At 44.6% G+C, this 27,339-nt stretch overlaps 2 protein-coding genes across 4 annotated transcripts; one reads left to right on the top strand and one right to left on the bottom strand.

The window, feature by feature from the left end:
- Positions 1-100: 100 nt before the first annotated feature.
- CCDC47 (coiled-coil domain containing 47) lies at positions 101-10,561 on the bottom strand. 2 transcript variants are annotated; one of them, XM_039564516.1, is made up of 13 exons: positions 10,473-10,561; positions 8,092-8,357; positions 7,863-7,970; positions 6,850-7,024; positions 6,542-6,663; positions 5,921-5,986; positions 5,075-5,176; positions 4,121-4,231; positions 3,725-3,810; positions 2,937-2,995; positions 2,308-2,417; positions 1,968-2,135; positions 101-1,689 (listed from the first exon to the last, which is right to left on the bottom strand). In XM_039564516.1, the coding sequence occupies exons 2-13, from the start codon at positions 8,350-8,352 to the stop codon at positions 1,609-1,611; spliced, it is 1,449 nt and encodes a 482-aa protein (XP_039420450.1). In that variant the 5' UTR covers positions 8,353-8,357; positions 10,473-10,561; the 3' UTR covers positions 101-1,608. The 2 variants fall into 2 exon arrangements, with proteins under 2 accessions (XP_039420450.1, XP_039420451.1); XM_039564517.1 differs by lacking the exon at positions 10,473-10,561 and adding an exon at positions 10,293-10,421.
- Positions 10,562-10,611: 50 nt separating this feature from the next.
- Positions 10,612-26,942, top strand: DDX42 (DEAD-box helicase 42). 2 transcript variants are annotated; one of them, XM_039564508.1, is made up of 18 exons: positions 10,612-10,690; positions 12,534-12,770; positions 13,375-13,525; positions 14,122-14,183; positions 15,199-15,235; positions 16,670-16,819; positions 17,041-17,145; positions 17,726-17,845; positions 18,562-18,738; positions 19,233-19,361; positions 19,588-19,687; positions 19,892-19,939; positions 20,420-20,517; positions 21,386-21,662; positions 22,137-22,363; positions 23,664-23,774; positions 24,259-24,360; positions 24,903-26,942. In XM_039564508.1, exons 2-18 carry the CDS (start codon positions 12,550-12,552, stop codon positions 25,611-25,613), a joined length of 2,826 nt encoding a protein of 941 aa, XP_039420442.1. In that variant the 5' UTR covers positions 10,612-10,690; positions 12,534-12,549; the 3' UTR covers positions 25,614-26,942. The 2 variants fall into 2 exon arrangements, with proteins under 2 accessions (XP_039420442.1, XP_039420443.1); XM_039564509.1 differs by lacking the exons at positions 10,612-10,690; positions 12,534-12,770; positions 13,375-13,525; positions 15,199-15,235 and having other exon boundaries at positions 14,117-14,183.
- Positions 26,943-27,339: the final 397 nt, after the last annotated feature.

Here is a 27,339-nt window from a genome sequence, read left to right as displayed (position 1 = left end):
ACCAGCTCCTCCTTGCGTTTAAAACCTACACCAAAACTTACCCAGGACAAAGGAGGCTTTGAGATTCTAGTAAATGAAAGGAACGCTGAAACGAGCCAAGTAAAGCAGGAGTGTTTCAATTATATTTTACTATTCATTAGATTGTTCATTTGAATGTTCGTATTACAAAATTAGCTGCCATGGCCCACAACTGGATGGGACTTCAGGAAAGCTGTCCACTTACTTAAAAGAGCACAAACTAGTATTTCCTTTCAAAGAACTCTGTGAAACAATAACATATTAATCTTTAAAGCTAAATAGTGCTAAAATTTCACATAATCTACATTAGTTTTGGTTTTAAATAATTTTACCAACCATTATAAAATTAATGTATTTGCATGTACCAGGTTACAGACATTTGCATTTCAATCAGGGTGAAGTATCCTATGCTGGAACAAGAAGTTTAAGCAATTGCTGTTTCAACAGCAGCTAATTCTTATTGCCTCAGAACCAAGTTTCCACAAAGTATTGAACAAGAACACACAGGACACTGTTTCCCCACAAAACTGTTAAAAGTCTGTTACAAGCAACAATAAAATGCCTTCTGGACAGGAAGCATTTATAAAATGCAGAGCTCTCCCAGCGAAGTGCTTGCACAGGGCATTCACTTCATTCTTCCCATTTAGATTCAAAAACCCTGAAGTGATCACTGACCAGATGAAGAGGACAAGTATCCTCTGAAACGTTTTCACTGGCTTGGGGAGATTGGCAGTTGCAGGTACTCCACTAGATCTGGCTCCTGGCTGAAGTGAACTGGGCAGCAGCTGCTGAGATCAGGAGAGAAGGGGTTGAGGCAAATTTGAACAGTTAAATATACTGAAGGAAAGCTGGTTGAGTTGCTAACTCACCATGCACTCACTCCTGAAGGAACACTATGCTGACATCACAGACTTCACACTGTGTTAAGTTTGCAGCATCCAAACACACAAGTAGGAAACTGTCCATGTATTCCATTCCCTTGGTTCTAACCATCTCTGTGTTACACACATAAGCCAGTCATGCCCACAGGTGACCTAATACTGCTTCAGGCCTTTGTAAAAAAAAAAAGAAGATAAAAAATCTTCTACTTCTATTAGAACTTCTATTCTGCTGGGCTTAAATCCCTGAAGAATCCATACTGGGTATGGAAGGCTCTAAGTGTTGTGCCTTGATGCAAATAAATGCAAGTAAATGTTTATTGTGCAGTTTTCCTCCCCCTAAGTTTTTCCCCTTTCCCTCACAATGACTAAAATCAAAGTTTAAAACCAAAGCATGAATATGTTACCAGCACACATGGACAGGTTTACAATCTTCTGTTTTTAAAGAAAAAATGACAAAAAGCATTCAAGAATATTGCAATTTTTTTTTAAACAGACAAGTAGCGAAACTTTGTACCATCTGGAACAGAACTGCCAAGACAAAGCTCTCCACACATTTTGCTGTAATACTTAAATAAGTTACACCAATGCAAGAACTTCTCTCTTAATGGTTACTAGTGTTCAAGGAATCAGAGGATTATGGAGTTATGTAGGTCTTTGTACCCCGTGAATAACAATTCCACAGGTGGCACCGAGATGCTTCTCATGACAGTCACATGGCTTTCACTTTGATTTGCTTCATCTTCATCTGCTTCTTCTCAAGCTTCTTCTGCTCACGCCGCAGAGCAGCTTCCTGTAGGCAAGGACAGGGATCTGAATAAACACGGGTGATCTCTTCAAAGAGCAAGCAGATCATTTCAGAGCCAAACAACAAAGCCCTCCAGCACTGGGTTCACATCTCACCGGGAACCTTCATGTATTTCAGAAAGCAGCAGCAAAGACCCTGACAGTTGTCTGCCCTCCAGCAAATAGAAATCAAAGTTGCCACTGCTACAATGCCTACGGGCAGCCCTGGAGATCTCCTAGGAGGGATCTGCCAGCAGCCTGTACCACTGTGAACATCCACCTCACCTCCAGCCGACGCTGCTTCTCAGGATCTTCTTCATTCATGATTCGCTCCTTCTCCGCACGTTTCTTCTCCTCTCGGCGGGACTGGGCAGCCTCCTGTCTCTGCACGTGAGTCAGCTTGAGGAAGTTCTCTTCCACCCGAGCCCTGTTCTTGTCAGCTTTTTGTTTACCCTTTGCACAGAGAAAAGCAAATGCAGTTTGTACTGATTTCCCCATGAGCAGGACGCAGGATCTCTACCAGTCATACAAGAAACAGAAGGATCCAGTGGATCCAGAAGGATCCAGTGGTAATGGTTCCAATTCCACACAATGTTCAGAAGACAGAAAACCAGACACTACTTACTTCTCTGTTCAGCCGGAACTTCTTTGCTTTGTCAATGGAGTAGATAACCATGCTCATCAGAGGCAGCAAAGACTCCATGTCCTTTGGGGAAGTGTTGCCTGAACCAGGCACTGAAATAAAAGAGTTCCTTGTTCATTCAGACAGACTGGCAGTACTTGTCTACTTGCTGTGATGCTCTTCCCTTATGGCTCACACTGTTCATGAAATAAAGATGCTCTTATCCTACTCTTTAGGAAGCTTCATTTGGAGCTATGGGATTGAATTTTGAAGAGATTTGATGATCTATTCTTTTCTAGAATAGATTCCCAACAAGCTACTTCTACTTCAAACCAGGGTAAACCAATTGAGCCTGCGCAAGTTCAAACTGCAAGGCTTGTGGTTTTTAAAGCCACCCCAAGAGAGAAGAGTGTGAGCTGAGGTCAATAACAGCAAGACTGAGTGTCCTGTTATCACAACAATATGCTGCTTGGTCTGCAGTGTATTGCTGCCTTCTGTTTATCAATCAATGATCCTTCTGCATGCACTGAAGTAATTTATCACACATTATCTTCCACAGGTGACAGATCATGTGACTTACACAAATAAAGCCCAACACTCCCCCAGACACACACAGACAACAGTTCTCTTACCATTAAATGTAAACAGAAGTGTCTTTTTAGTTTCGGGCAGTTTTGTAAGCTGGCCCTCCCTGGAGGAAAGAAACAAATCTTTGGAATGAGTGAAGAAAAATACAAAGTAACTACCATTAGTTGGAAAAACCTCATCAAAACCCAAAAGACTCTTGGAAAGTACTTCAATAAAATAAACATTAAAAGCCTGGCTATAACCCAAAGTTAAGTTTCAAACTATTCGGATTCCTGAAGTGTTTTACCCAAGAGCCTGCAGAGGAAAGGCATGAGTGTGGAAACATACAGCACCAGTCCCTCTGAGTGTCAAGAGGGCATCTGAGCACTACGAAGGCCTGTATATTTTTAATTACATTCAGCTTCACACATCCCCTTGTTGTTTATACCACTGAAGATCTCTAAATATTTTGGGAGAACAAAATATTTTCTCAAGAGTTTAAGTATTCACTGCCCCAAATCCCACAGTATTCTAATGTGAAAATCTAAGGCCTACATTTCACAGATCCTTCACAATTTTAGTACAAGGTACACACATAAGCTGTCTTATAATTAAATCAAAATATGTTTCTTTATGTTCATTTATTTATCCACCTGTGAGCATAATACACCCTTGCAAAAACCTATGTGGTAATTCAGATAAGATACATCACCCACCACTTGGCAGTTCTGAAGCAGCCCCTGACAGTACCTCTGGACTAGGAGGCTCAGGGAAACAGCAGAGATGCTGCCTCTGTGTATTGCTAAAGCACAGCTGAGAATCAGCCTGAACAGAGCTCTGCCTTTATACGTACTCTTGCATAAGTTTTGGACCGGAGAACTGGTCCGAGAATTGGACAGACTCAATCTTGTCAGCGTAGTGTGTGAGGAAATGGATCATCTGAAAGAAAAACGGGGATTAGTTTTTCCCAGCACCAATCCAGCTGCGGCCTACCCACTCCATGTGGGTTTGCCAGGTTCCCTGCCCATGGCAGGGGGCTGGAACTGGATGATTTTTAAGGCCCCTTCCAGCCAAAACCATTCTGTGGTTCTGTATGTCACTCAGGAAATTGCTGTGCTCAGCTTGCCACAGTGACACTGATAAAGATGTGAACTTTTTCCTTTAACTTTTCCTTTTAACTTTTTAGAACATACAAGCTGTAAATGCCAGGATTACCAAGGAGTATTTGTATTAATTCATTCAAGTTTACCTTAGCGTCCATCATTCCCTCTGTGACCTCTCCCATCTCTGACAAGATAGCCAGCGAATCTGGAAGCCCATATTTTGCACCAGACTTAGGTTTATCACTGCAGAATTCACTCTGTTTCAAAGAGAGCAATGAGAAAGAAAAATAAACACAAGCCTGTAAGTATCTTATCAGACTGAACTGTTCTGCAACAGTGGGACCCCTAAAAGAACCTGAAAAGAAACAACAAAAAATATACTTAGTCACTCAGCCTGGCTGGGGACATTTCAAACGAAGTAAAGCACACAGCATCAACAGTCTTTAAGTTACTATTTTCCTTCAGAAGGCAGGACTTTAAGGAAGAAGATAAAACAATTCTAATACATCCATGCTGGAGTGTTCAAATTGGATTAAGGCATTTTGCTTACATTGTTTGATAACAGAACAAAAACTGGCATCCTACCAACCACACTTCATGCTGTTACTTGAGAGAAAAGATTTGCAAAGCAGTGCTTGTTATCACTGGATTCTTTGCAAGCTCTGCAATTCTTTTCAGGGCTTGAACATATGGGAAGTTTTAATTTCAGATCATGTAAAAACAGATTATTTAAACCTAAATTTTCCACATCACATATCACTAATTAAGTTTACTTTTCAATCCTTGAAGAAGTCTTTTGTGCAAATTAAATGAGGTGAAGTAACACTCATGTATGCTGACAAAATACTGCAGCCTCTCCTAAACCAACTGTACCCCAAAAGAAAGGTGTAAGCTGCTTTCCACCGCCTCTTTCCCTGCAGATCTGACACAGGGAGCACTTCTGATGTTTGATTCCATTAGACTTTTATCTGTAGATGAAAATGTCTTTTCCCCACAAATTCCAACAGGTCAGTCACAGGTTTTCAGCTGTTCCCAAGAAAACAATCAATACGCAGATTAAATTCTTATATGCTATTATTTATCAATGTGCATGTACATACCAGGTCCTGCATCTCTTTCTGAAGTCTCACCAGTGCTTTTCTGGTTCCAACAGCAAACACATATGTGTCCATATCTTCATCATTCATTGTCACTTTTATTTGCTGTGAAACGAAGTTATTAGCCCTGGTCAGATTTCAATGTTTGTCTGACACTTTGATTCCTAAGAACAAGGACTAAGCAAGGAGAGACACACCTAAGAAAAAGGTGGTTGGTTTAAAGCTTTTCAGTGTGTCTTAAAGTAAGGGAGCTTTTTAATTAGACTGAGCACACAATTCAGTATTGTGCTGTAATGATGGTGATTAGAACAGCAGAGTTGTAAAACTAATTTGCAATTAATTATTTTTAATAGAATAAGTAAATACAATTATAGATGCATGGAAAGAGTATTCACAGTGCACATAGTGTTCTTCAAATGTAACCTCTCTTGGCACTTATGCTCTCTAAGACCAAGTAGGAAGGCAAAAAGTAACATTAAGAATATAATATCCAGACCAACATATGGGCTAAGCAGTCCTGTTCCGGCAGACTGAACAGACAGACAAACAATCACTAAGTATTTCAGATTGTAAAACCACTTTTTATCAAGATGAGGTCTTGAATCATGATAGACTGCTCACGAAACCATTCAAACGATAAAATCCACAGATAAAGCAACTTCCAGTCATCAGCAGTTTGCATTTCACAGGCAGGAAAGAAATACAAACAATTCTTTGAGGTTGTTTTAACAGTTACTGAACTGGAAGATATGGAATACTACAGAAATCACCTGGAACAATCAAAAGCAGCAGAGCAGAAGCAAAGGAATACAAGTTTATCAGAGCTAACCTGAAGGGCTGAGTACTCACCACTTGGTCCGACGCCGGCCTCATCATGCGCGCCAGGACGTTCAGCAGGTCCTGTCTCTTGAGAAACTAAAAACACGAGGTGGTAAACACAGAAAACAGCTGAATAGACAACAGTAAAAAATTCTTTCCTAATATCTAAGCTGAGTTTTCCCTCTGTGACCAGTACAGCTCAAAAGCAGGCCCACTTTCTGCACTGGAAGAGTTTCTCAGGGTTTTGTTCCCTCAAGTCAGAAGATGAACTGTGGGACTGTTCCATCCGAGGTGCAGAGTATTTGTCTTTGCTGTACCTCATTGGAATTCCTGTTGGTCCATTTATCCCTGTAAGTGGCAGGTGGGCTCTTCAGCCTACAGTTACCTCTGTTCACACTACACCTCTGGTTTCTATACTCTTTCTGCAAGCACTTGCTCTTTGGTGCCAGCTTTACGGGCCAGAATACAGGTCTGTACAGACCTTCAGATGACCAGTTTTCCCTCCTCTGTGTGTGTATTCAGAACTCTGTATCTGCATGTGAGCACAAATGCCAAGCTGGGATTCCTTGCTGCTCACACAGGAATGGAAAAGCCTCTAGAACCTGACAACTGGTGACACGTAAACAGCATCACAAACTCCCTCATTCTTACCTTTAACTGGATGAGCATTCCTTCACAGCACACCCTTCCAGAGCACCACAAGTTATATATGTGTTCATTTTCTTGATTTAGTTTCCCAGTGCTTGTAGCTTCTTTATTAGTGCCATCATCCCCTGAGGAAAAACAACAGCGACAGAGAACTGCAATTTAAACTCACAAACTGAGACACCATAGCTCAGCAGAAGGCTTAGAGCTCACGATACCCCAGCACAGAGAAGGATTCTCTACAGCCTAAATGCCAGTCTAAACCCAGCTTTATTCAAATACTAAAATTGGATCCGTGTCATTATGGAACTCACCAACAAGAGCAAAGTTACTTTCTAGCAGCTCCCTGTGAGTGTTGAACCAAGCATGAGCCAGGCGGTTGTTTTTGTTCTTCCCAATGATGTAGTTCATGATGTAAGCCAGGAGACCTGTTACCATCAGGATCTCCATGTAGTAACTCTCCCAGCTGTTTTGAAGGTGAGCAGGGACCTGTGTAAGGGAACAGAAACTGTGATTTACATATTGAACGAGTGGATTTTATACACATGAAAATTTGGGAAACACAGAGTACCGGAGAAGCTCCATCCCCAACACAGCAATAAGCTAACGAGAGAGCTAAGCCTACGTAAGGCACTTGGGTTACTGGGGCACAGTAATCATACAGGAAACAACTGATAACAGCATTCCCAAAATACCTGCTTAATACAAACACAGCACTCACTTCCAAGTGAGCCTGGGCTAGCACACATCCCTCAGAGTAAGCAGCCCAGCACTTCAATTCACCAAGCATTTGGGCTTGATGCCCTGCCCATCACAGCATTATGTGATCGTAACTTCTTTGGAAATCCAAACTAACACCCAGTGCCCAGGAACATTCTCAGCATGCCACACAGAGCCACAGACTCCACGGGGGAGCAGGGAAGCCTTCCTGACCTTGCCACTTCAAAGGCTAATTAGCCATTCTGCTATCACTGTACCACCCTTGAGTCACAAAAGTACCCAAATCTTAATTTTCACTGCCAAGGTCAGCTATAATACCTAAAAAGAGATCTCAGGGGTAACAAAAATGCAGACCTTGAGTACCTGATTGTTCTGTGAAAGACTATTTTGGGAGGCAAAAAGGTGATGCAGCATGGGCAGAGAGACTGGCTTTAAAAACCAACAGAGCTGACAAGTTCTAGTCTGACACTTAAGCCATAAATAAGCTAAAAACACACTGTGTTCATTGTAAGTGCATATTAGTACTTCAGTGACATTCCTGGTGTACTGTCTTAAGAAAATAAGTGATGAAACTCCAAATAGAAACTGGATCAATAGTTATACGTACATTAACTATTGTTATGGGGTCTTTATTTTTGCTATGAGATGCATCTGGTTTCTCTTCATACCCTTCAAACTCCTCATCATCATATGGTTCACTTTCAGTGTCACCTTCCTAAAGGACAAAATTACAAACAGTATGAAAATCCAAAGCCCAGCAAGTAAAATCCTAAAAGAGAAAGAAAGGTGCAGAGACACTATTAGAAAACACATAGAGGAAGGGGACAAGGCCATACCTGTGTGTCTGCATCATCAAAGTCTTCCTGATTTTCATCCTGACCTTCAAGCTCTACAGTGGCTTCTTCTTCATCGTCTTCTGTAGTGATGATCCTCTGAGGAGACTCTGTGACTGTATCTTCATTCACATCTTCAAATTCAGCGAAGTCATTATCATCGTATTCTAAAATGTCATCTCCATCCTCAAATTCATCATACTTTGCCAAAGAAAAGCTCCATGGAATGAACAGGACAGCGATAAAAATATGTAAGTGCTTCATTTTCACTGGAAAAAAGAATTAAATCAATCATTGCAAAAAGGCCTTGTCCATTCCGTTACATCACACCTCCAGTAATCCCCAACACACAATGCACAATTTGAAAACACTACAAGAGTCAGACCAGAGAGAGAAATAAACCCCTGCCCGATCCTGCCATCTTCTCTATAAAGAAAGTGACTACTGCTACAAGAACAAAATAACTCTGGAGGTTCTGAACTCTGTTGCTTGTGGCAGCAGCAAATTCACATCTGGCCACACTGTTCAAATGAGCTGAGAAGGAAAGCAGGGATGTTCTGCTACAAAACTGACTCTCCAATAGCATCTCTCAGCTAGCTCTGCCAGCTCACTTCCAAGACCACAACTGTGTCTACAGTTGTTATTAATTAGCAATTAGGCACAGTCAGAGCATTTAGTGTGTAACAGCAGCAGTATCTATTGCACTACTCCCCAGAACAAGAGAGTAAGCGGGCTCACGAGCCCAGAGCTCTCCCCACATCAGCCAGAAACCTGCAGAGTTTGTCAGTTCACCTTTTTTTGCCCTCAGCTTCCTGCCTCTTCTGCTTGAGTTCAAAACAGTCCCAACCTCCCATTCAGGTTGGGGGGACCTTCTCCAAGGTCCAAAAAAGGCAGCAATAACCCCCCAGCTGCACTCCACAAGCAGACACAGAGGATCAGCTGCATCGGGCTCTGCTGTCAGGCTCATTTTACCCCCTCCCGCAACCAGATCTGAGTGGAAACCTGAATGTTAATCAGAGTGTTCTCTTACAAACTTAGAATAGAAATGATTTGTTTCTAAATTTGACCAGCATTCCTCTGAGTGCCTCATGCAGGGAAGCCACTGCTATGGATGACAAGGATGACTAAAATAAACACCTTTGTCAAAGACTCCTCACTTCAGCAAAAACCTGCACAGAATGTGTTTACAGAACCTTAATCAGGATGGAAAGTTCAGCAAGGCCGAGCCCAGGAATTTGGAACACTGTGTGAGAACCTCACAATTTTATGTGAATTTAAGCAGAAAAAACCCCAAAATACTATTTAGATAGGACAGAATTTGCACTCAGAGGTTAAAAACGACAGGACAACAGAGCCACCTGCTTGACCATACTCTAACAGTTTCACAGTAAGAATTCCAAGACTATTTGAGAACATCCACTTTCAGAATTGAAGACAATTTCAGAATTGACGACTCCAAACAGCTTCATGCAAAATAAAACTCTGCAGCCAATTCGAAGGATACAGTTGAACCGGAGGTGGGTGAGAGCTGGAGCAGCCTCTTAACTCAGCAGTCTGTCAGAATGGGTTCCAAGTACAAACTCCAGGAAGCAGACTATCCTCAGCAGGCCCTCCACGACCCACACGCTACCGACTGTCCCTTGCAACCGATTCATTCTCCCATCTCCACACCGGCTGCCCAGACCCCATTGGCAAGAGAAACTACTTCAAACAATCCGAAGGCAAACGCTGCTGCTGCCGCTCCCTGTGCTGAACATTCAGCAGCTTCGGGCTTGCTCAGTAGATCTCGAGCCTAGACCCGAGCTCAGTGGCAGATTTTGGAGAAGCGCCCGTCCCCAGCAGGTCGGGCCCTCACCGTGATCCCCGCCCGAAGCGGGACCACCGGCGGTGTTTGTTACCCCGCCGCTCCAGGGACGTTCCCAGTTCCTTCCCGGAAAACGAGTCAAGGTCAACAAGATAAAATCAGGGATCTGCCGCCCCCGGGGCGGTGCCCAGACCCCCCGGCCCCACCGCCAGCTCCTCCCGCCCCGCGGGGCGCAGCACAGGCCCCGCACGCCCGGTGCCCTCCGCGCGAGGCTGCCCCTCCAGGGGGCACCGCCGGTACCGAGCTCCCCGGAGGCGGCGAGCCCCGTCCGGCCGCCCGGGGGAGGTGGGAGCGGGGTGTCCCGTCCCGGCGGGGCCGCAGGGGCCGGGGGTCGCGTTACCTGAGTCACGGGCCCGGCCCCCACCCTCCGCTCCGCGCCCGCCGTGCCGGGGCGCATGCGCAGTGCCGGCCCCGCCGCATGTGCGGGGGTGCGCGGGTACACACGCGTGGGCGAGCCCAGCCCTGCGGCGCGGGAACCACCCAGGACCCAGCGCGGTCCCGGGGCTGCCGGTGACGTTACCCTCTCCAGGTTTCGCTCCCGGTTTTCCCGCTCCCGCCTTTGCCCGGTCCCACCGCCCTCACTCCCCGCTGCTTCAATTGCGGGCGGTGCGCGTGCGCCGGGGGGGCGCGCGGCCGCCGCGCGTCATCACGTACGGAGCGTGGGCACGTCGGTGCGTCGCGTCTCCACCCCCCCGCCCGGTAACCGGGGAAGTGGCGGCGACGGCTGCGGGGCTGAGGGTGAGTGCGGGGGGCTGAGGGGCAAGGGAGGGCAGCGAGGCCGGGCCGAGCGCGGCGGCGTGTCTTCCCCCGCCGGCCTGCGGGACCTCTCGCGGGCGGGACCCGCCGTAGCCGCGGCCTGGAGCGGGCGCGGGCAGCCCGGGCCTGCCCCGCACAAAGGGCCCGCCCCGCACCGCGGTTCCGCGGGCGGGAAGGGCCCGCGCAGGGCCCGGTGTGCCGGGACAGCGCCTGTCCGGGGCTCCCGTCCCCGCCCCGGCCCTGGTCCCTGCCGTGCCCTGGGGAGGGCGATCCCGGCGCGCGGGAGTTCCTCCGCCCTTCCCTCCTGGAACGGGAGCGGCTGAGGCGCATCGCGGCCCGTGCCCGCGGATCCCGGCGGCCGCCGGAAGGGTCCGTGCCCCGCGCGTTTCCTCCCACGGAACGGCGGCCACAGGGCAGCGAAGCCTCGGGAGTTTTCCTGTGGTCTCTGCGTCCTGTGGGAACCAGTCCCTGTTCACTCGCTGCTGGCGAGTGGGCGATCTGACCACATTTTGTACTTTTGCTGATGTATGACTATAAAAAAGTGGCCCTTCTTATTTTTTGAGATAGCCGAAGGGAGGAAAAAGGTAGGTAAGTACAGTGAGGAAGAGTCCTTACAATCAGATTTTAAGTTAACAGTTTTCAAAGATTCCCACTGTGCTGTCACGGCAGAAATGCGGTTCCGCCTCTTATTCCTGTATTGTACATTTTGATCTCCCAGTGCCACAGATCCGCGGGTGTAAAAGCTACAAGGTGTGTCAGGACAAGAGGGAAAACAGGACTCCAGGGTCAGCTGCTGCCATGAAGAGCTGGAGAGCAGAGTTTCCCCCAAAACGTGCTACTGAGCTTTGGTCTTGACTCGAGATTTATTGAGCAAGCCCCAAGCTGGTAAATGTTCAGCACAGGGACCGGCTGCAGTATTTACCTTCCGATTGTTTGGAAGCTGTTTTTTTGCCAGTGAGTTCTGATCTCATTGAAGATTCCTAGTGTGAGGATTTGTTTAATAAGACTTGTAGCCTTTGGACAGCTAATTATAATGCATTGGAAAGCAGTGGGTGTCTTCCTCTCTTTCCTGCCTTACAGGTATGATTTGCTTGACCATGCAGATAATGAAATGACTCAAGAATGGAAACTGTAAATATTAATATATCAGTTCAGTCTTCATCTTAGAATATCAAGTTCTGGGCAGACATGCTATGTGGAGTGTTTAAAATATTGTTTGAAAAATAGAGGTTGGAGAGCATATAAATATGTGTGCATAATATAGAGAGATCATGTATGTGGCTGAAGGTGCTGTCTTAAGAGGCAAAGGGAGTTGGCTTTTGGCAGAGATGTGCCTGGGCTCACACGAGCCTTGTGCTGCCCTGGGCCCATTTCTCTGGAGGTTGCTGGGTTGCAGGAGTGAGATATTGACAAGCCGTGAAACACTTCCAGATGGGACGATGTGGACATGCAAAATATGCACCGAGCTGCCTTTTCGTCTCTTGTTCCTCCTGATGTTCAAAGTTCTGGCCTTGGGTTTGTTTGTCTTAGACTGCAAACAGGACAGGTAACATCTTAAATATGTTTGAGTAATCCTTGAAGGACACAACCTGTTCTGGAAGACAGCCACTTTGTTTTATTCTTCTCTGGAATTGTGGATATGTTCACACTGACAAAAGAGCAGAGCCCCATCCTTTTTGGGAAACAGATTAAACTCTTGTCTCTCAGAGTTCCACAAGTCCCTGTGTCATGACTGAAGGGATCAAGTAACAAGAAAAATAATGGCAATTATCTATAACTGCCTGAAGCAGAAAGGGCATTAATTTGTCTTTTCTCATGTTAACAGGTATATTGGGGACATCATGAATTGGAATAAAGGCGGACCTGGTACGAAGAGAGGCTTCGGGTTTGGTGGATTTGCCATAACACCTGGGAAGAAAGAGGAGCCCAAGCTGTCTCAGCAGTCCCACAGTGCTTTTGGCACAGCCGGCTCCTCGGCAGCGTTCGCAAAATCGGGGCCTCCTCAGCTGCCTTCCTTCTACAAAATCGGGTCAAAGAGAGCAAATTTTGATGAGGAGAATGCGTAAGTACCGTTATTTCTCGTGTTTCTGTAGCTCTAGATTTTAATGGTTTTATGTTTCCGAGGTCAGGGGAAGTATCTGTGATGTTTGTATATATAAATACATAATAATATACTTAGAAGACTGTGAGATACTACAGTAGCCCATGGAAGCTTTCCTCCTCCAGCTTTCCCCTCTCTAGAACGTATTTTATTCACTCTATGGTGCTCTCAAAGTTGGAGCCAAGCAGGATAAATTTGGGTGTCTTTTGCACAGGAAAACATTGATCTCCACAATTCTTTACTAACCCTTCTATTGGCTGCATAAATGTGTAAGTAAGGCTGAGAAGGTTGGGATTGTTAAACCTGGAGAAGTTTGGGGCTGACCTACTGAAGGGAGCCTACAAGAAAGATGGAGAGAAGCTGAGTTTCATATTATCTACTTGCCCTGCCATCACTTTGAACTTATAACATGAATAATTGTAAATAAATAAATCTCAACATCTTCTCTTGTGTCCATACTGACTTTTATTGTCTGTGTGGGTACCTTGACTCAACCAGAAGCCATGAAAGACAGCGCAGTGCTGTAAACTATGTGCTGACTGGACTGTTGTTCATCTCTTTTCAGGTACTTTGAGGATGAAGAGGAAGATTCCAGCAATGTGGAATTGCCCTACATTCCCGCAGAGAATTCCCCCACTCGGCAGCAGTTCCATTCCAAATCTGCAGACTCTGACAGTGATGATGATCCTCTGGAGGCATTCATGGCTGAAGTGGAGGCAAGACCAGGCTCGGGAAATGTTTATTCATTGATGTGGCTGTACCTGTGTGCTGTCAGGGGCAGCAAATATCACTCAGGGCTTTGGCAGCTGCGGTCAAAATGCCACTTGACTTTGGGTTTTGTGTAGAATGGTGTTAGTTAGAACTCAAAAATGAATTAGATCGGCAGAGAGTGGATATGACTTACAATAACTTAACTATTTAACTGCTTTTAGGATGTCAGAACAATACAACATAGAGCTCTGCTTGTCTCTAAACATCAAACTAAGGTTTTGTGCATTTTTCACTACCTAAATGGAAATTGTTTGTATTTATCATGAGCTGTTTCTTAGCTACAGTTCTGTTATTAGTTGGGTTCAGGAGAAATATGGGTAGTTTATTTTTTCAACAGCATCGTCACAAGCTTAGAGTATGTAAATTCAAAGGTATTGGTAGGAGAATTTATTTAGCATAATCAGATACGGAACAAGACAAAGCTTAGTCCAAGAAGTGTTGTCTCTGTGACATAATGGTCTAATTATGCAGGAACATTTTTCCCTTACATGTTTTACCATCTTGGTCTTTTTTAACATGTGACAATTTTATGACCTGTTAGGATCAAGCTGCTCGAGACATGAAGAGACTCGAAGATAAAGACAAAGAAAAAAAGAACGTTAAGTAAGTTCTTTTTTATCATTCCCATTCCTACCAGTGTCTTGTATGGTGCTCAGAGAATTCCAGTGCATTCTGTTGATGATGGTTGTTCATTAGACAGTATAGTATATACCTAATAAACATCATTAACCAGTGCATGATATCCTGTGGATAACGATTTGTGCTGTGAAAATGCAATAATAGGGAAGAATCCATGGCATCATCCTGTGGCAAACGGCAGCAACACGGAGAGTTATCCCACGTGAGAAGCCTTTCCAGGCCACAGAAATTGGGGCAGCACGTTGTATTCCTGCCACCTTCCAGATCAGCCTGGATAGTTTTTCTGCTTCCCACACCCTTGGAGAGATCAGGATGGTTTAGCTTAAAATTGCATTTATGTGAGCAAAATAACTCAGTGCTGCTGTACCTGGCCTACTGGAGACTCTTCCAAACTTGCACTTAGTTTTTAGACATTGAAGCTGATAGATTAGGTGGCACGTGACAATTGGGGTTTGGAGTTTAAAAACAGTTTAAATTTGTGCAGCTTATCTATTTGTTTTGACCAAGGAAAATAGTTATGCTGTTGATTCTTGATAGAAATGTCAGATATATTTGTAGAAGTTACATTGCATGGGGTTGATCAGGTATACATGGTCCTGAAACAGAACACTGGATCCAAATCACCACCTGGGGAAGTTCTGAACTGGATTTGCACTTCCTGGCTCATATTCCTCTTCAGTTGTGGCTCTTCTGTAGCATCGAGAGCTTAGACCAGAATGATCTTTGATGTGGCTTCTGCTGGGAAGATGGAGTCCTAATCTTTCAGTCTCAGTACTAGAAGTAAAGAGAAGTCTTTGCAGGGTCACTGCCATGGTTGGCACCAGATATGAAAACTCCATGGGTTGGGAATATGAATGTTGCCGAGTTGATAGCGTTGTCTCTTCCACAAAATCTGGAGCTCAGCACTAATCAAATGAAACTGTTGAGCTGAGTCTGTGGAACACTTGCAGGGAAGTTTTTTCTCCGCTTGTTTTTCCAGGGGTATTCGAGATGACATTGAAGAGGAAGATGACCAAGTGAGTTCCTATGCAGTCTTTCTATCTTCTTTCTTGTTGTTTTGGTTTTTTTTACCTTTCCTCTCCAAACACATAACTACTAGGGACAAACAAAATTCCAGTATCATGCACAGTATCCGGACAATTCAGCAGGAAGCTGTAGTGGTTACTCTGTGGTCTCTACCCTTCTAGGTGTTTTAAGAAGAATATTAGACAGTTGCATTCATTGAAGAAGATTTTTTTTCAGTCAGTTTGAACTTCAGATTCCTGTATAGGTTGTTCAGTGTCCAAGGATCTTACAAATTGTAATTAGCACAGTCAGCTCCAGGGGACACCAGGGAGGGGCTGTTGGACTGTGGAGGCTCCTTGCAGTGGTATGTGGGGTCTGTTCAGGGCAAGAATCAGGCTTTTTTGATCCCTGTTTTCAGAGAAGCTCCAGTTCTCATTGAGGTTTATAAGCATCACTGTAGCCAAAATAATAAAGAGAAAAAACTTAATTTCAAAATGTACCTTACTACTGAGTTGTAGTTACTAACTCTTGTGTTACTTGCATTAATGCAGAGCTTGGCAGGGTTGTCTGGCCGTGAGGGCTCTGCTGCCAGTGGTGTGTGTAGCTGTGCCAAAGTTTGAGCAGAGATGACTTTATGCTTGGGGACAGTTGTTGTTCAAGTGTATTGTGTGCATAGCTCTGTGACTGAGGGAAAATTGGCCAGGAGAATGGAAAAGCCAGATGAGTATATACATATATATTTGTAATTGAGCCTTGTTTGACAAATCTGATCTTAAATATTTGCTTCAAGTCAAGCGAGACTGGTGTTTTCTCTATGAGAAAGTCTTGGTGTGCCAGTGAGAATCTGGGAGACACAAACATCTTTGTGAGCTGTGAGGATTGCGTGTGACAGGGTGACAGTGTTTTAATTTGGGCTTGTCTTGAAGGACTCTTCTGAAATAGTTTCTTTACTTCCCCTAACTAGACTTTGAGAAATGAAACTGTATCTATTTTTCATTGAGAGAGTCAACAACAGATGTGAAAGAAACTATCTTTGGCATAGCATGTTTAAAAAAATAAACATCATATGCTTAGTAACAATGTACTTTCTGGTTAGAAACCTACAGCGTTTGTGCTTTGTTCATATGGAAATAAGAATAGATCCTTGTTAAATGTAACAAGACTTGGTAGAAGGAGTTGTTAAGCAGACACGTAAGAGGAGTTTGGTTTTTAGGAGCATTTTGTGGTGTAGCTGAAACTGGAGTTGTTTTCTTTATTTGTACTTCTTGTCCTTCGGGATGTATCTGTTGGTATTTATTAGAAGAATCAGTTCTCGCGAATGTAGTTACTTTTTCCTCAATGGTAGGTGTGAAAGCAAACAGCCACTTAGCACAGACATCACTTCAACAAACAGTAGTAATTTTGCATCCTATTGTATGTGAGTTTGCTGATCTGTTTTGCTGCAGGAAGCATATTTTCGCTACATGGCTGAGAACCCCACTGCTGGTGTGGTGCAAGAGGAGGAAGAGGATAACCTGGAGTACGATAGTGATGGGAATCCGATTGCACCGTCCAAAAAAATCATTGATCCTCTTCCACCTATTGACCATTCAGAGGTAGGAGGGAATTCTGTTCTGTTCTGTTTGAGGCATTCCAGAGAGGAGGAGCTGAGAAGGCCCCTGTAATATTTCAGTGCTTTCTTAGGTAAGTCATATCAAAGGTCCTTGAGAAATGGCATCATTTAAGCAAATGTTCTGGCAGACAATTAAGAACTTCAGAAAAAATGGAATCTTGAGTCTGGACTAACTGAGTAATTAATTAATTAATTATCTTGCAGATTGAATACCCACCATTTGAGAAAAATTTCTACGATGAGCACGAGGAGATCACCAGCTTGACCCCGCAGCAAGTGGTGGAGTTACGGCACAAGCTGAATCTCCGGGTAAGCTGGTCACAGAACTGTCCTCCCAGCAGCTTTTAACTCCCTTTTATTTTCAGACTATCTTAGTTTTAATGAAGATTTTCACAGGGAACTCCTGCTTTTGAATCCAGGCCTCTCGGACACTTCCAGTGATCTTGTTTTCTTGAAAGTCTCCTATGGATTTGTGAAAGTGGACAGTGAGGATTGACACTTGAGACCTAGGAGTTAAAGCAGAAGCTAGGAGTTTAAAGCTAGGAGTTAGATATGCAGAAATTAGTTCTTTGCCATTTGTAACATGTTAGTGGGGTGACCTTCTGTGAAGGGAATTATTTGGGGTAGAACACCAGTTATACACAAGGAGGTAAAAATGATGTTGAGTATCTCATGTTGATTGACAGATAATTAAATTTTTATACCTGAAAGTCTTGTTTACACAACACATTTGAATTTGCACCCAGTTACATTTAACATCCACTCAAAAAGTAAAGTTATTTTTCAGAGGCAGAGAGACCCTTGACGCTTTTTTTTTTTTTTTTTTTAACAGATTGCTCTTTGTTTTTCTCTCACTGTTCATGAACAAAGATCTTTTTGTCTTTCCAAGGTCTCCGGGGCTGCTCCTCCAAGGCCTGGCAGTAGTTTTGCTCATTTTGGGTTTGATGAGCAACTTATGCATCAGATTAGGAAATCTGAGTATACCCAACCCACTCCAATACAGTGTCAGGTGAGTGTTGTTCATTCTCAAACTTCTAAAGAGAACTGAAAGAATGCATGCGAAGCTCCCTCATCCACATGAGGATGTGACAAATTCTAGTTGCTTGCAGAGAGCCATGGGTTTTTCTAGAAAAATAGCTTTGATATTTTTTAAATAGAAGTTTACCCACTTTTTTTTTCCTTGTTAAATGACTGCTGTAAATATATCCATATTCCTTTTTCATTGTATTTTTTGGCAAATGAAGAACATTCAAGTGATGTCTCTCGCTTAAAGAAATGTATGAGAAGTTCAGGGTTTGTGGTTTTTTTTTTAGAGGTTGTATTAAAAATAACCATAGCAGTAGCTGAATAAAGAGCCGTATATTGACAGCTTTATTCCTTGAAGAGCCATGCAAACTAAAGGGATTCTACTGCAATGTTTTTAGCATTCTTAGAGCTGGACAAGATACATTTGTGTACATATAAACATATCCTTGGGGTGCTGTACCGTGCCCAAACATTGATTTCATACAGGCCACCAGTAGTCCAACACAGTAATGGTTTCCAGCCCTTAAAATAAACCAATTCAGAGCTGAACTTGGCAATAAAACCGTGTGAGCATTGGCAAATTGTTGCTGCGAGTCCTCTGTGGTGGGCTTTCCTCGTTACCTGAGTGTTCCTGTACTGTCTAGCACAAGGATACACTATGGTGGGCATAATGTGGGGTTAGAATCTCCTTCTTTTCAGGGTGTTCCAGTGGCCCTAAGTGGCAGAGACATGATTGGGATTGCTAAGACTGGAAGTGGGAAAACAGCCGCCTTCATCTGGCCAATGCTGATCCACATCATGGATCAGAAGGAGCTTGAACCAGGGGATGGTCCCATTGCAGTGATCGTCTGCCCGACCAGGGAGCTCTGCCAGCAGGTAGGTGTGGAGCATTCCTGTGTGTGCCAGCCAGTCTTCTTGGAGAAGAAGGCAAAACTCTTGGCAAAAATTATCAGAGAACCTCAGGAAAGTATTTGAAAAAACTACTCTGTGCATGAGTAGCCTGGCTCCAGCTCACACCTCTTATCTACCCTTGTTTTCTTGAAAGATCATGACAAATCTAAAATTTTAAATTTTTGCACAGTGCTCCTGTATTACTTTTAGGCATAAGAATGCTGTGGATGCATTGCATTGTTATGTGCAAAAGGATAGAGCCTGCAGGTTAAATTATTGTTGGATACCTAAATAGGTTTCTCAAGTTACTGGAAATTACCCACATGTGTCAAAGTATTCATCCCTGAGGAGTTTGGAATAATTTCGTTAAGTTAGTAGCTGAAAAGGGCATTTCAAAAGCCGAGCTGAATTTGCAAGGTCGGTGTGTTGTCTCAGAGCTGTCTGACGTGAGCTGTGCTGTGTTTGTGTCACACCCTCAGATCCACTCCGAGTGCAAGCGCTTTGGCAAGGCGTATAACCTGCGCTCCGTGGCTGTGTATGGAGGAGGGAGCATGTGGGAGCAAGCCAAGGCCCTGCAGGAGGGGGCAGAGATCGTGGTCTGCACTCCAGTAAGTACCTGTGTGCACCAAGTACAGGGGTTTGCACTGTTGGACTTGAAAAAGGTTACAAGAATCTGTTCCTATGTTGTGAATATTGACACTAATTCTAGACTGAAGCCTTGAGATGTTTTCTGTTCTAAGTCTCTGGTAAGTCAGGATAAAAAGCAGCTAGGTGGTTGTATATATTAACATGTTTTTAAATATGCTTTAAAAACTTGGAGCTTTCTCTTACTAGGGTCGTTTGATTGATCATGTGAAAAAGAAAGCTACGAACCTTCAGAGAGTCACTTACCTTGTGTTTGATGAAGCTGACAGAATGTTTGATATGGGGTTTGGTACGTATTGAACCAAAGTCACTGTTTTGGAAAGCAGTGGTGCCCAGTCCCAGCTTTGTGGGTCTGTAAAATTAAATAGTGAGTGAGAAGCATTCATTCATTCTATGATTATGTGTCAAATAAAGCAGTGAAACTTCATTTTGACTTACTTCTACTAAATAATGAGCATACAGGGTTGATTAGAGCATTTCTTCTCCTTTGCAGAGTATCAGGTCAGATCAATTGCAAGCCACGTACGTCCTGACAGACAGAGTGAGTAAACAGTGAGTCTGGAGCAGAGCTTGGATTTCCAGTTCTGGACACAGCCACACCAGGAGACTTGTGCCAAAGTCCACTGGTGTTGTTCTCACTGGTGGGCTGTTGGGAGGGCGTAGTTGTGACATGTGGGCATTCAGCTTATCTCCCTGTAATCCCTCCACTGACTGCACTCAGAGCAAAGATGATTAGCTGAATTCATGTTCATATGCCTTGAAATTCAGTGTTCTGAGCTGCCATGAGAGAAAGTTCACAGCAGGGTCCCATATTATCAACATTTCAGATGCCATGAAATGTGTTTCCACTTTGTGGTATTCTAACAGTGGTTGGTAATTTCCATTAGAATCCATAAAACCTCAGCTTCAGCTCACTGACACTCAGGAATCCAAGTCCTCCTTCACAACATCCGTGCAGTGTTTTCACAGTTCTGAAAGAAAGTTTCTACTTCAAGGAGTTTGAACCCTGTTTCTCTTCCAGCCCTCTTGTTCAGTGCCACGTTCCGTAAGAAGATTGAGAAATTGGCCCGGGATATTCTGATTGACCCAATTCGGGTTGTGCAAGGAGACATTGGAGAGGTGATTCCATGATACTTGTGAGACACTCAGAGCAAGGAGTTGTTGTGTTTCTGTTCTCTGAAATTGAAGTTAAACTGCAAAAATCATCATTTATATTTAGTTTTAAATAATTTGTGCTTAGCAAAAATAGAAAGTTTTGTGCGTTTTTATTTTTATCTTACTGACCTTCTTCCTGCCAACAAATATTCCTGAAGTGGTGGGAGGTTTCATCAAGGAGTAAAACATTAATGGAGTGGTTTATTTTTGTTATTAGGCTGAATCAATGGATGTATCTTTTAGTTTTGTCTCAAAAGCATGAACAAAGCCGTTGCAACTTCTGCAATGAAGGATTTGAGACTTAAAAGCTCTTTCGTATGTTTTACGTGGGAATGTTGATGCTGGACTTGCTTGACAGTGACAGCTGAACTATTGGCAGGCTGGGATCTGGTAGGAAGCTGATGAAGTGCCCAGATGTAAATTCGCTGGGAAGAAACTTTGCTAATAATATATTCAAACAGTTGAGAAATTTCACAAGATGCCTTCAGAACATTCTTCTTTTAACCAGTTCTCTGTATTTTTTATTTTTTACATCGGGTCCCCGTATAACAAAAAAAATGTCTGCATGAAGCTCTTCTTTCTGGGAAAATTTTTCCTTAATTTTGCTTAAGAAAAGCAGCAGCTTTCCCAGCTCAGTCACAGGGCCTCCATTCATTGATCTAAACTGTTACTGTATAGTGGGAGCATCATCCTTGAAATAATATTAAAATATGTAAAAATCCTGTCTTTCAAAGAAACTTGCAGGTAGTGCTGTGAGCTGTGCTGCACTGTATTAATTTAGGAGTCTGTTGATTCCTCCCACCTTCCTCACTGAGGACATTTCTCCCCTTAGGCAAATGAAGATGTCACTCAGATTGTGGAGATCTTCCCCTCTGGGCCCAGCAAGTGGAACTGGCTGACACGGCGCCTCGTGGAGTTCACGTCCTCCGGGAGCGTCCTCCTCTTTGTCACCAAGAAAGCCAACGCAGAGGAACTGGCCAATAACCTCAAGCAGGAGGATCATAACCTGGGGCTGCTTCATGGGGACATGGACCAGAGTGAGAGAAATAAAGTCATTTCGGAGTTCAAGAAAAAGGGCATCCCCATACTGGTAGCTACTGATGTGGCAGGTACGTGACCTTCTGGAAGGCAGCTCAGACAAGCTGTGGGTATCACAGAAAGGCAAACATGTTGCAGTGGAAGGCAACCAGGTTGGCTTCTGCACCTCTAGGACACTGTGTTCCAGGTGCTTTTCAGAACCATGGAATATCCTGAGCTGGAAGGGACCCACAGGGATCATGGAGCCCAGCTCCTGGCCCTGCACAAACACCCCCAAGAGTCGTCACACTGTGTGCCTGTGCAGTACATGGCATTGGGAAGGGAGGTTATTTTTAGTCTCTTAATGATGCCTAAATTACAGTCTGACATATTTTTTAATATGCAGAAAGGAAAGCTGTGTCTTAAGGAAGTGGTTGCTGTTCATTCATCAGCTGACATTCCTTTTGCCCGCTGGACCAGAGTAGGGTGATACCCTGGTACCAGAGGGATTGCTTTGAGTTAGTTGGGGATAACGACACTTCCCACCACACTGCTCTCTCTTCCAGCTCGAGGGTTGGATATCCCTTCCATCAAGACTGTCATCAACTATGACGTGGCTCGGGACATAGACACCCACACCCACCGGATCGGCCGCACCGGCCGCGCGGGGGAGAAGGGCGTCGCTTACACTCTGCTGACCCCCAAGGACAGCAACTTCGCTGGTGACCTCGTCAGAAACCTGGAGGGTGCCAACCAACACGTCTCCAAAGAGCTGCTGGATCTGGCAATGCAGGTATGAGCCAGCAAAACTACTTGAGATGAGGAAGTTTCACTCCAGATTCAGCACAAAATCAGCCAGCTCATGTCACAGGCTCCATCATGTGTTAGTGGTGACCTTTTGGGGACCTGTTGTGGTTTAAAGTAGGTTTCCTAGTGTTTTTAATGGCCTTTGAAAGAATCCATGAAGATTTTGGAACACAGTATGTGTCTTGGGGTGACTTTATGATGTGTATCCCCTATCACCGCTCTATGTCCAGAAATTAATTTGTGCCTTTCTGTGCCTTTGGCCAAACCGGCACAGTATGTGATCTATTTTGGGACCAGGCACTGCCTAGGAAATTAGGAGCTGTAATCTGCTGATGCCAGCAGAGCATTCCAGTGTCTCATTGCAGTCAGATTTATAGCAGGCACCTGGGAGATGCAGCTTAGTTGAAAGCTAAACTAGAAAACAATTACAGGGACATTCCCTCTGTGAAAGGGTTGTTGCTTGATCATTCCACCTGCTTGGCAGTGCTCTCTGGCAGGTTTGCTATATATAGGTATGACAGGTAGCTGCAGCAATTGTGCTTGTGCCACTGAACTCATCCACTCTTTAATTTCTTGTCTTTTGCTGCCTGTGTAGCTGCAAGAGAGCCCAACTCCCAAATTCAGAGATGGATTAGCAAGCCTGTGGCTACATTAGCAAGCAGCTTGAACAGCAGCTGCCAAATGAAAATACTTTCTCTGACATAGAGAGGCAGCATTTTCAGAAGGAACAGAATTAGTGAGGCAGAGCTTCCCTGGCTGCCTTGAGAGGAGCATGTAGAAGTCAGCTGACTTATTTACATTTGGAGAGACTGTAGGGCATAAAAAGAGGTGCAGCCAGCTAATACTTAAACACCTGGAAACAGGAGGTCTGGTTGGGCTGACATTCCCTGGCCACTGCTTGGTATAGAAAGTTTTGGTGACAGACCCTCATTTCTCCTTAGCCAAGCACTGGGCTAAATCAGTGACCAAAGTATGAGCAAGAGCAGAACTCCTAAGTGATGGCATTGGAAATTGTGTTTATTCCTGGGTTTATTAGAATTCAAACCCCCAAAACCTTAACATGGATGAGAGTTGAAGGCATAAAATTAGTTTTCATAGAAAGCATTTGTAACCCAAAGCATCAGACTCACATGGCACAACTGTCTACAGCAGCTGTGTGGTTGAATGGAAAACAGTATTTGTTTGTCTTTCGAAATGCTCAGTGTCCTTTTTTTCTCATTCTCATTACATGCATTTATGAAGCTTTTTATTCCCTGTGTTGAGAAACATTTATCCTTTTGTTACAGAATCCGTGGTTCCGGAAATCCCGTTTTAAAGGAGGGAAAGGCAAGAAGCTGAATATTGGTGGTGGAGGCTTGGGATACCGCGAACGCCCCGGGCTGGGCTCAGAAAATACCGTAAGTAGAGATGCTGAGAAGGTTGTTCACAGATTCTTGGAACTTTTTCACTTAGTGATTAAAGATGATTCTTTAATTTAAAAAATCTTGGTACTGGATTACAGTGTCTGCTTTAAAAGTTCTCATAGCTCAGCATCTTTCAGAGTTAGGATCAGATATGTCAAGTGAAAGTCTCCTGTGCTGTTCTCTTGTCAAGAGCTGCTTTTTTTTAGAGCCAGCGTGATCCAGAAGGTTTGGAGATTCCTCATAGACTGTCACTGTAAAATAAATACTAATAAATTACTTCAAAAGCCATTTCCAGGCTGATTTTTGGCAGAAAAAAAATGGAGCTAACTGTTCCACTGCTCAGGGCTCTCCAGAAGTCTGTCATCCTTAGTGGATATCTTTCCTTGAGTGCAGGGACAGGATAGATTTGGGGAGTGGTTGAATTGAGTGTGCCTGTGTGGGATAAACCTCTGCAGTTGCCCTTTGTGGTTTTGCGCAGGACCGTGGAAACAACAACAGTGTGATGAGCAACTACGAGGCCTACAAGCCATCCACGGGGGCCATGGGGGACAGGCTGACAGCAATGAAAGCAGCTTTCCAGGTTGGTTCCATGCTTGGATTCTTCTCTGCCCTGAAAATGCAGCAGCCCTGTTATTTCAGGGAAGTTGAGTGTGGTGGTTGTGGCTGTGTCACTTGGAGCACACTCAGCATTGCAGTCCTGAGTGGTGGAATTAGGTGCAGGCTGGACCGAACACGTTTGCACAAATTTGCCAAACTTTCTTTGTTTTCTGCTGCCTCTTTGTTCTTTTTCCTTTCTGGATTCTGCACCTGGGCTTGATTCTGTTGAGGTTGCTTAGCAGCAATAATGTAATTGCAAGCGAAAGGGGAAACAGAAGCTTTGTCTCTTCAGTGTAAAAATTAACCCCTCAATGTAAGAATTCCCTTGTCCCTGTGGTCTGGGAGGAGGTGCCCGTTACTGGGTGTCCATAAGCACAGCAAGAATGTAATCACTCCAAGACTGACTTTTTCTAGGAACTCTGTTTCCCAAAATCCAAGGTGGGCTTGTGAACGCACCGTGACTCCGTGTTCTGTGGGGCAGCACAGAGCCAAACCTGCTCTCTTTTGTCTCTCCCTTTCCTGCAGTCCCAGTACAAGAGTCACTTTGTTGCTGCAAGTTTAAATAACCAAAAGACTGGGAGCTCTGCTGCTGGTGCCAGCGGCTGGACCAGCGCTGGGAGCCTGAACTCCGTCCCGACGAGTTCAGCGCAGCAAAACGCTGCCAACCCCGAGAGCCCCATCGCGGCCATGGTGGCAGCAAAGGGTGTCCCGGGCTTCACCAGCACCGGCAATCTGAGCAGCGTTCCCACCTTCCCGAGTGTCGGAGCACAGGGCTTCAACAACACAAACACCAGCACCAACAGTCGAGAAGGCGGCGGCGGCGTTGGTGGCGTTGTCAGAGAACGGTACAACGACAACCGGCCCAGTCGCCACGGCGAGGCCCCGCGGCGTGGGGAGGGCGGTGGCCGCGCAGAGGGTGGCGGCCGCTACAACGACGTCCAGCGCTACAACGACGTCCAACGCCACGGTGAAGGTGGCGGCCGCCACAGTGACCCCTCCCGGCACGGTGACGGCCGCCACGGGGACGTCCATCGCCACAGCGAGGGCCGGCACTTCACCGACTTCCCGGGCGGTGGGAACCGCAACAACGGCGACAGCAGGAACAGCACTGAAGGGAGGAACAGCGAGAGCAGGAATGGAGAGAACAGGAAGGATGCCAACAGCCGGGACAACAAGACAGATGGTTTTGCTGTCCCAGAGCCCCCAAAACGGAAGAAGAGCCGGTGGGACAGTTAAAAGCTGGGGGTTCACAGCCTGGAATCTCTGCAGGTAGTGTTGTCTTTTTCCAGAGGATTTCTTGGGGTTTCTGGTAACTGGTTGTTGAGCAGCTGGGGCAGGAGAAGGAAACCATGAGAACCCCCATGCAAGTTCATCTGCGGACAGATTCACCTGAACGAAATGCACACAACACCTAGTGAAAGAAATCATTTTGATAAAGTTCCCTGGGTTCTGGGTTTGAAATATTCAGTGCTCAAGTGACTCTGCTGGATTTAAACAGATCTTCTTGACAAAAAGAAGCTGTTCCACATCCTTGGAACGTTAAGAAACTGTTGTCCATAGAAGTATAAATTAGTCTTTTCTTAACCAGCGTTCACATTTACAAACCAGTCCAGTCCACCTAGAGATGCTCAGGACCTGCCTGTTAGACATTAATCTTGCAGCAGTTTGGTCAGTATGGTGAGTTCTTCCCCCCTCTCCTTTTCACATATTCTCCCTAAATAATTTGGCCTCCACGTTGCCCTTACCTCTTTCCCCATCACCTAAGAATGCATCAATTTGCTTTGCTGAAGGTGGGGCAGAGCAAGTTGATTTTTCTATTTTTTTTTTTAATTTTTTTTTTTTTTTTTTTTTTTTTTTTTTTTTTTTTTTTGGTGTGTGTGGAGCTGTTCAAGGGATCCTTCTCCAGCTCAGCAAATCACAAATTCACTTGTAGTGTAGGTTGGACTCCCTGGCTTGTTTGTGGTCAGTACTTTAATTCCAACCCCATTGCCCAGATATTTCTTTTCTTTTGAAGAACCTCCTATTTCCTAATATCCCTCATTCTGGTGGAAGCCTGCATAGCAAACCTGTCTCTCTGCTGTGCCTATGCACCCTCTGTTCTGAGAGGGTTGAGTGCTTTCTTCAAATTAAAAACAAAAAAGGGAAAACAATCACCACAACAATCAGAGGCTGGAGCCCCCAGCAAGTGTGGCTAAAGGAAGAGGCTTCACTCAGAAATTCAGGGATCTGTTACTCAGAAGCCTTTAGGGAGAACCCAGAAAAAGTTAATGAAAAACAGCTCCAATCTGGCCCTGTATTGGACACGTAGTAAATCTATAAAATCTTGCTTGCCCATTTTTAACTCGTCGTGTGTATTACCCATTTTTTAACTTCTTTTTTTTTTTTTGCCACAAGGTAGGGAAGAACTTTTCAATTGGAACATGTCAGCACCCACCGCTGGCTTGTTTCCACTGGAAGAAGTACCAGAAGCTGTCAGGGTTTTGTGACATTGTGATGTTTTCTTTATCAGCTGTGCATTTACTTTCTGCTTGCTCTAGTAAATGTTTTATTACTGGTACAAATATATTCAGTGTGTGCTTTTTATTCTCCACTTCCTTTGGCTGCCCTGGTGTGCAGATGGAGAACTGACTGACTGGAGATTTGACTGTGTCTCTCTCACCAGAGGTTGTGGATTGTAGTTGATAAAAGACTTCCTGTGGTTTTTCTTAGTATCTTTCACCCCAAAATGTTTCACGAACCCTGCTTTAGCTTCAAGGCCTCCTGGGAAATAGATTTTCCTCTGCTTTATAAGAGGAAAGGATAGAGCCCAGGGCATAGGACTCATCCCAGCTTTTTGTGGGGTCATGGGCAGACCTGGAAAGAGAACTCAGCAACAGTCCTGAGATCTGACTGACACCTGAACTGGCTTCAGTTAAGACACCAAGTGATTATTTGGGCCCCCTCAGAAATCAGCTCTAATCTG

Source organism: Corvus cornix, chromosome 23 (assembly GCF_000738735.6).
Source record: "Corvus cornix cornix isolate S_Up_H32 chromosome 23, ASM73873v5, whole genome shotgun sequence".
In the NCBI taxonomy this organism is placed as follows: Eukaryota; Metazoa; Chordata; class Aves; order Passeriformes; family Corvidae; genus Corvus; species Corvus cornix.
Note: the sequence above shows the minus strand (reverse complement) of the source record. Positions and strands in the feature narration are given on the sequence as shown.

Bases quoted from the DNA above. Each gene is read 5' to 3' on its own strand.
- CCDC47 (XM_039564516.1), bottom strand. From the start codon at position 8,352: ATGAAGCACTTACATATTTTTATCGCTGTCCTGTTCATTCCATGGAGC. The intron at 2,996-3,724 runs GTACGTATAAAG...TCTTTCCTCCAG, and splicing joins GGTCCAAAACTTATGCAAGA to GGAGGGCCAGCTTACAAAAC. The intron at 2,418-2,936 runs GTAAGAGAACTG...CTTTTATTTCAG, and splicing joins ACTTCTGTTTACATTTAATG to TGCCTGGTTCAGGCAACACT.
- DDX42 (XM_039564508.1), top strand. From the start codon at position 12,550: ATGAATTGGAATAAAGGCGGACCTGGTACGAAGAGAGGCTTCGGGTTT. The intron at 19,362-19,587 runs GTAAGTACCTGT...TTCTCTTACTAG, and splicing joins AGATCGTGGTCTGCACTCCA to GGTCGTTTGATTGATCATGT. The intron at 19,940-20,419 runs GTGAGTAAACAG...TTTCTCTTCCAG, and splicing joins CGTACGTCCTGACAGACAGA to CCCTCTTGTTCAGTGCCACG.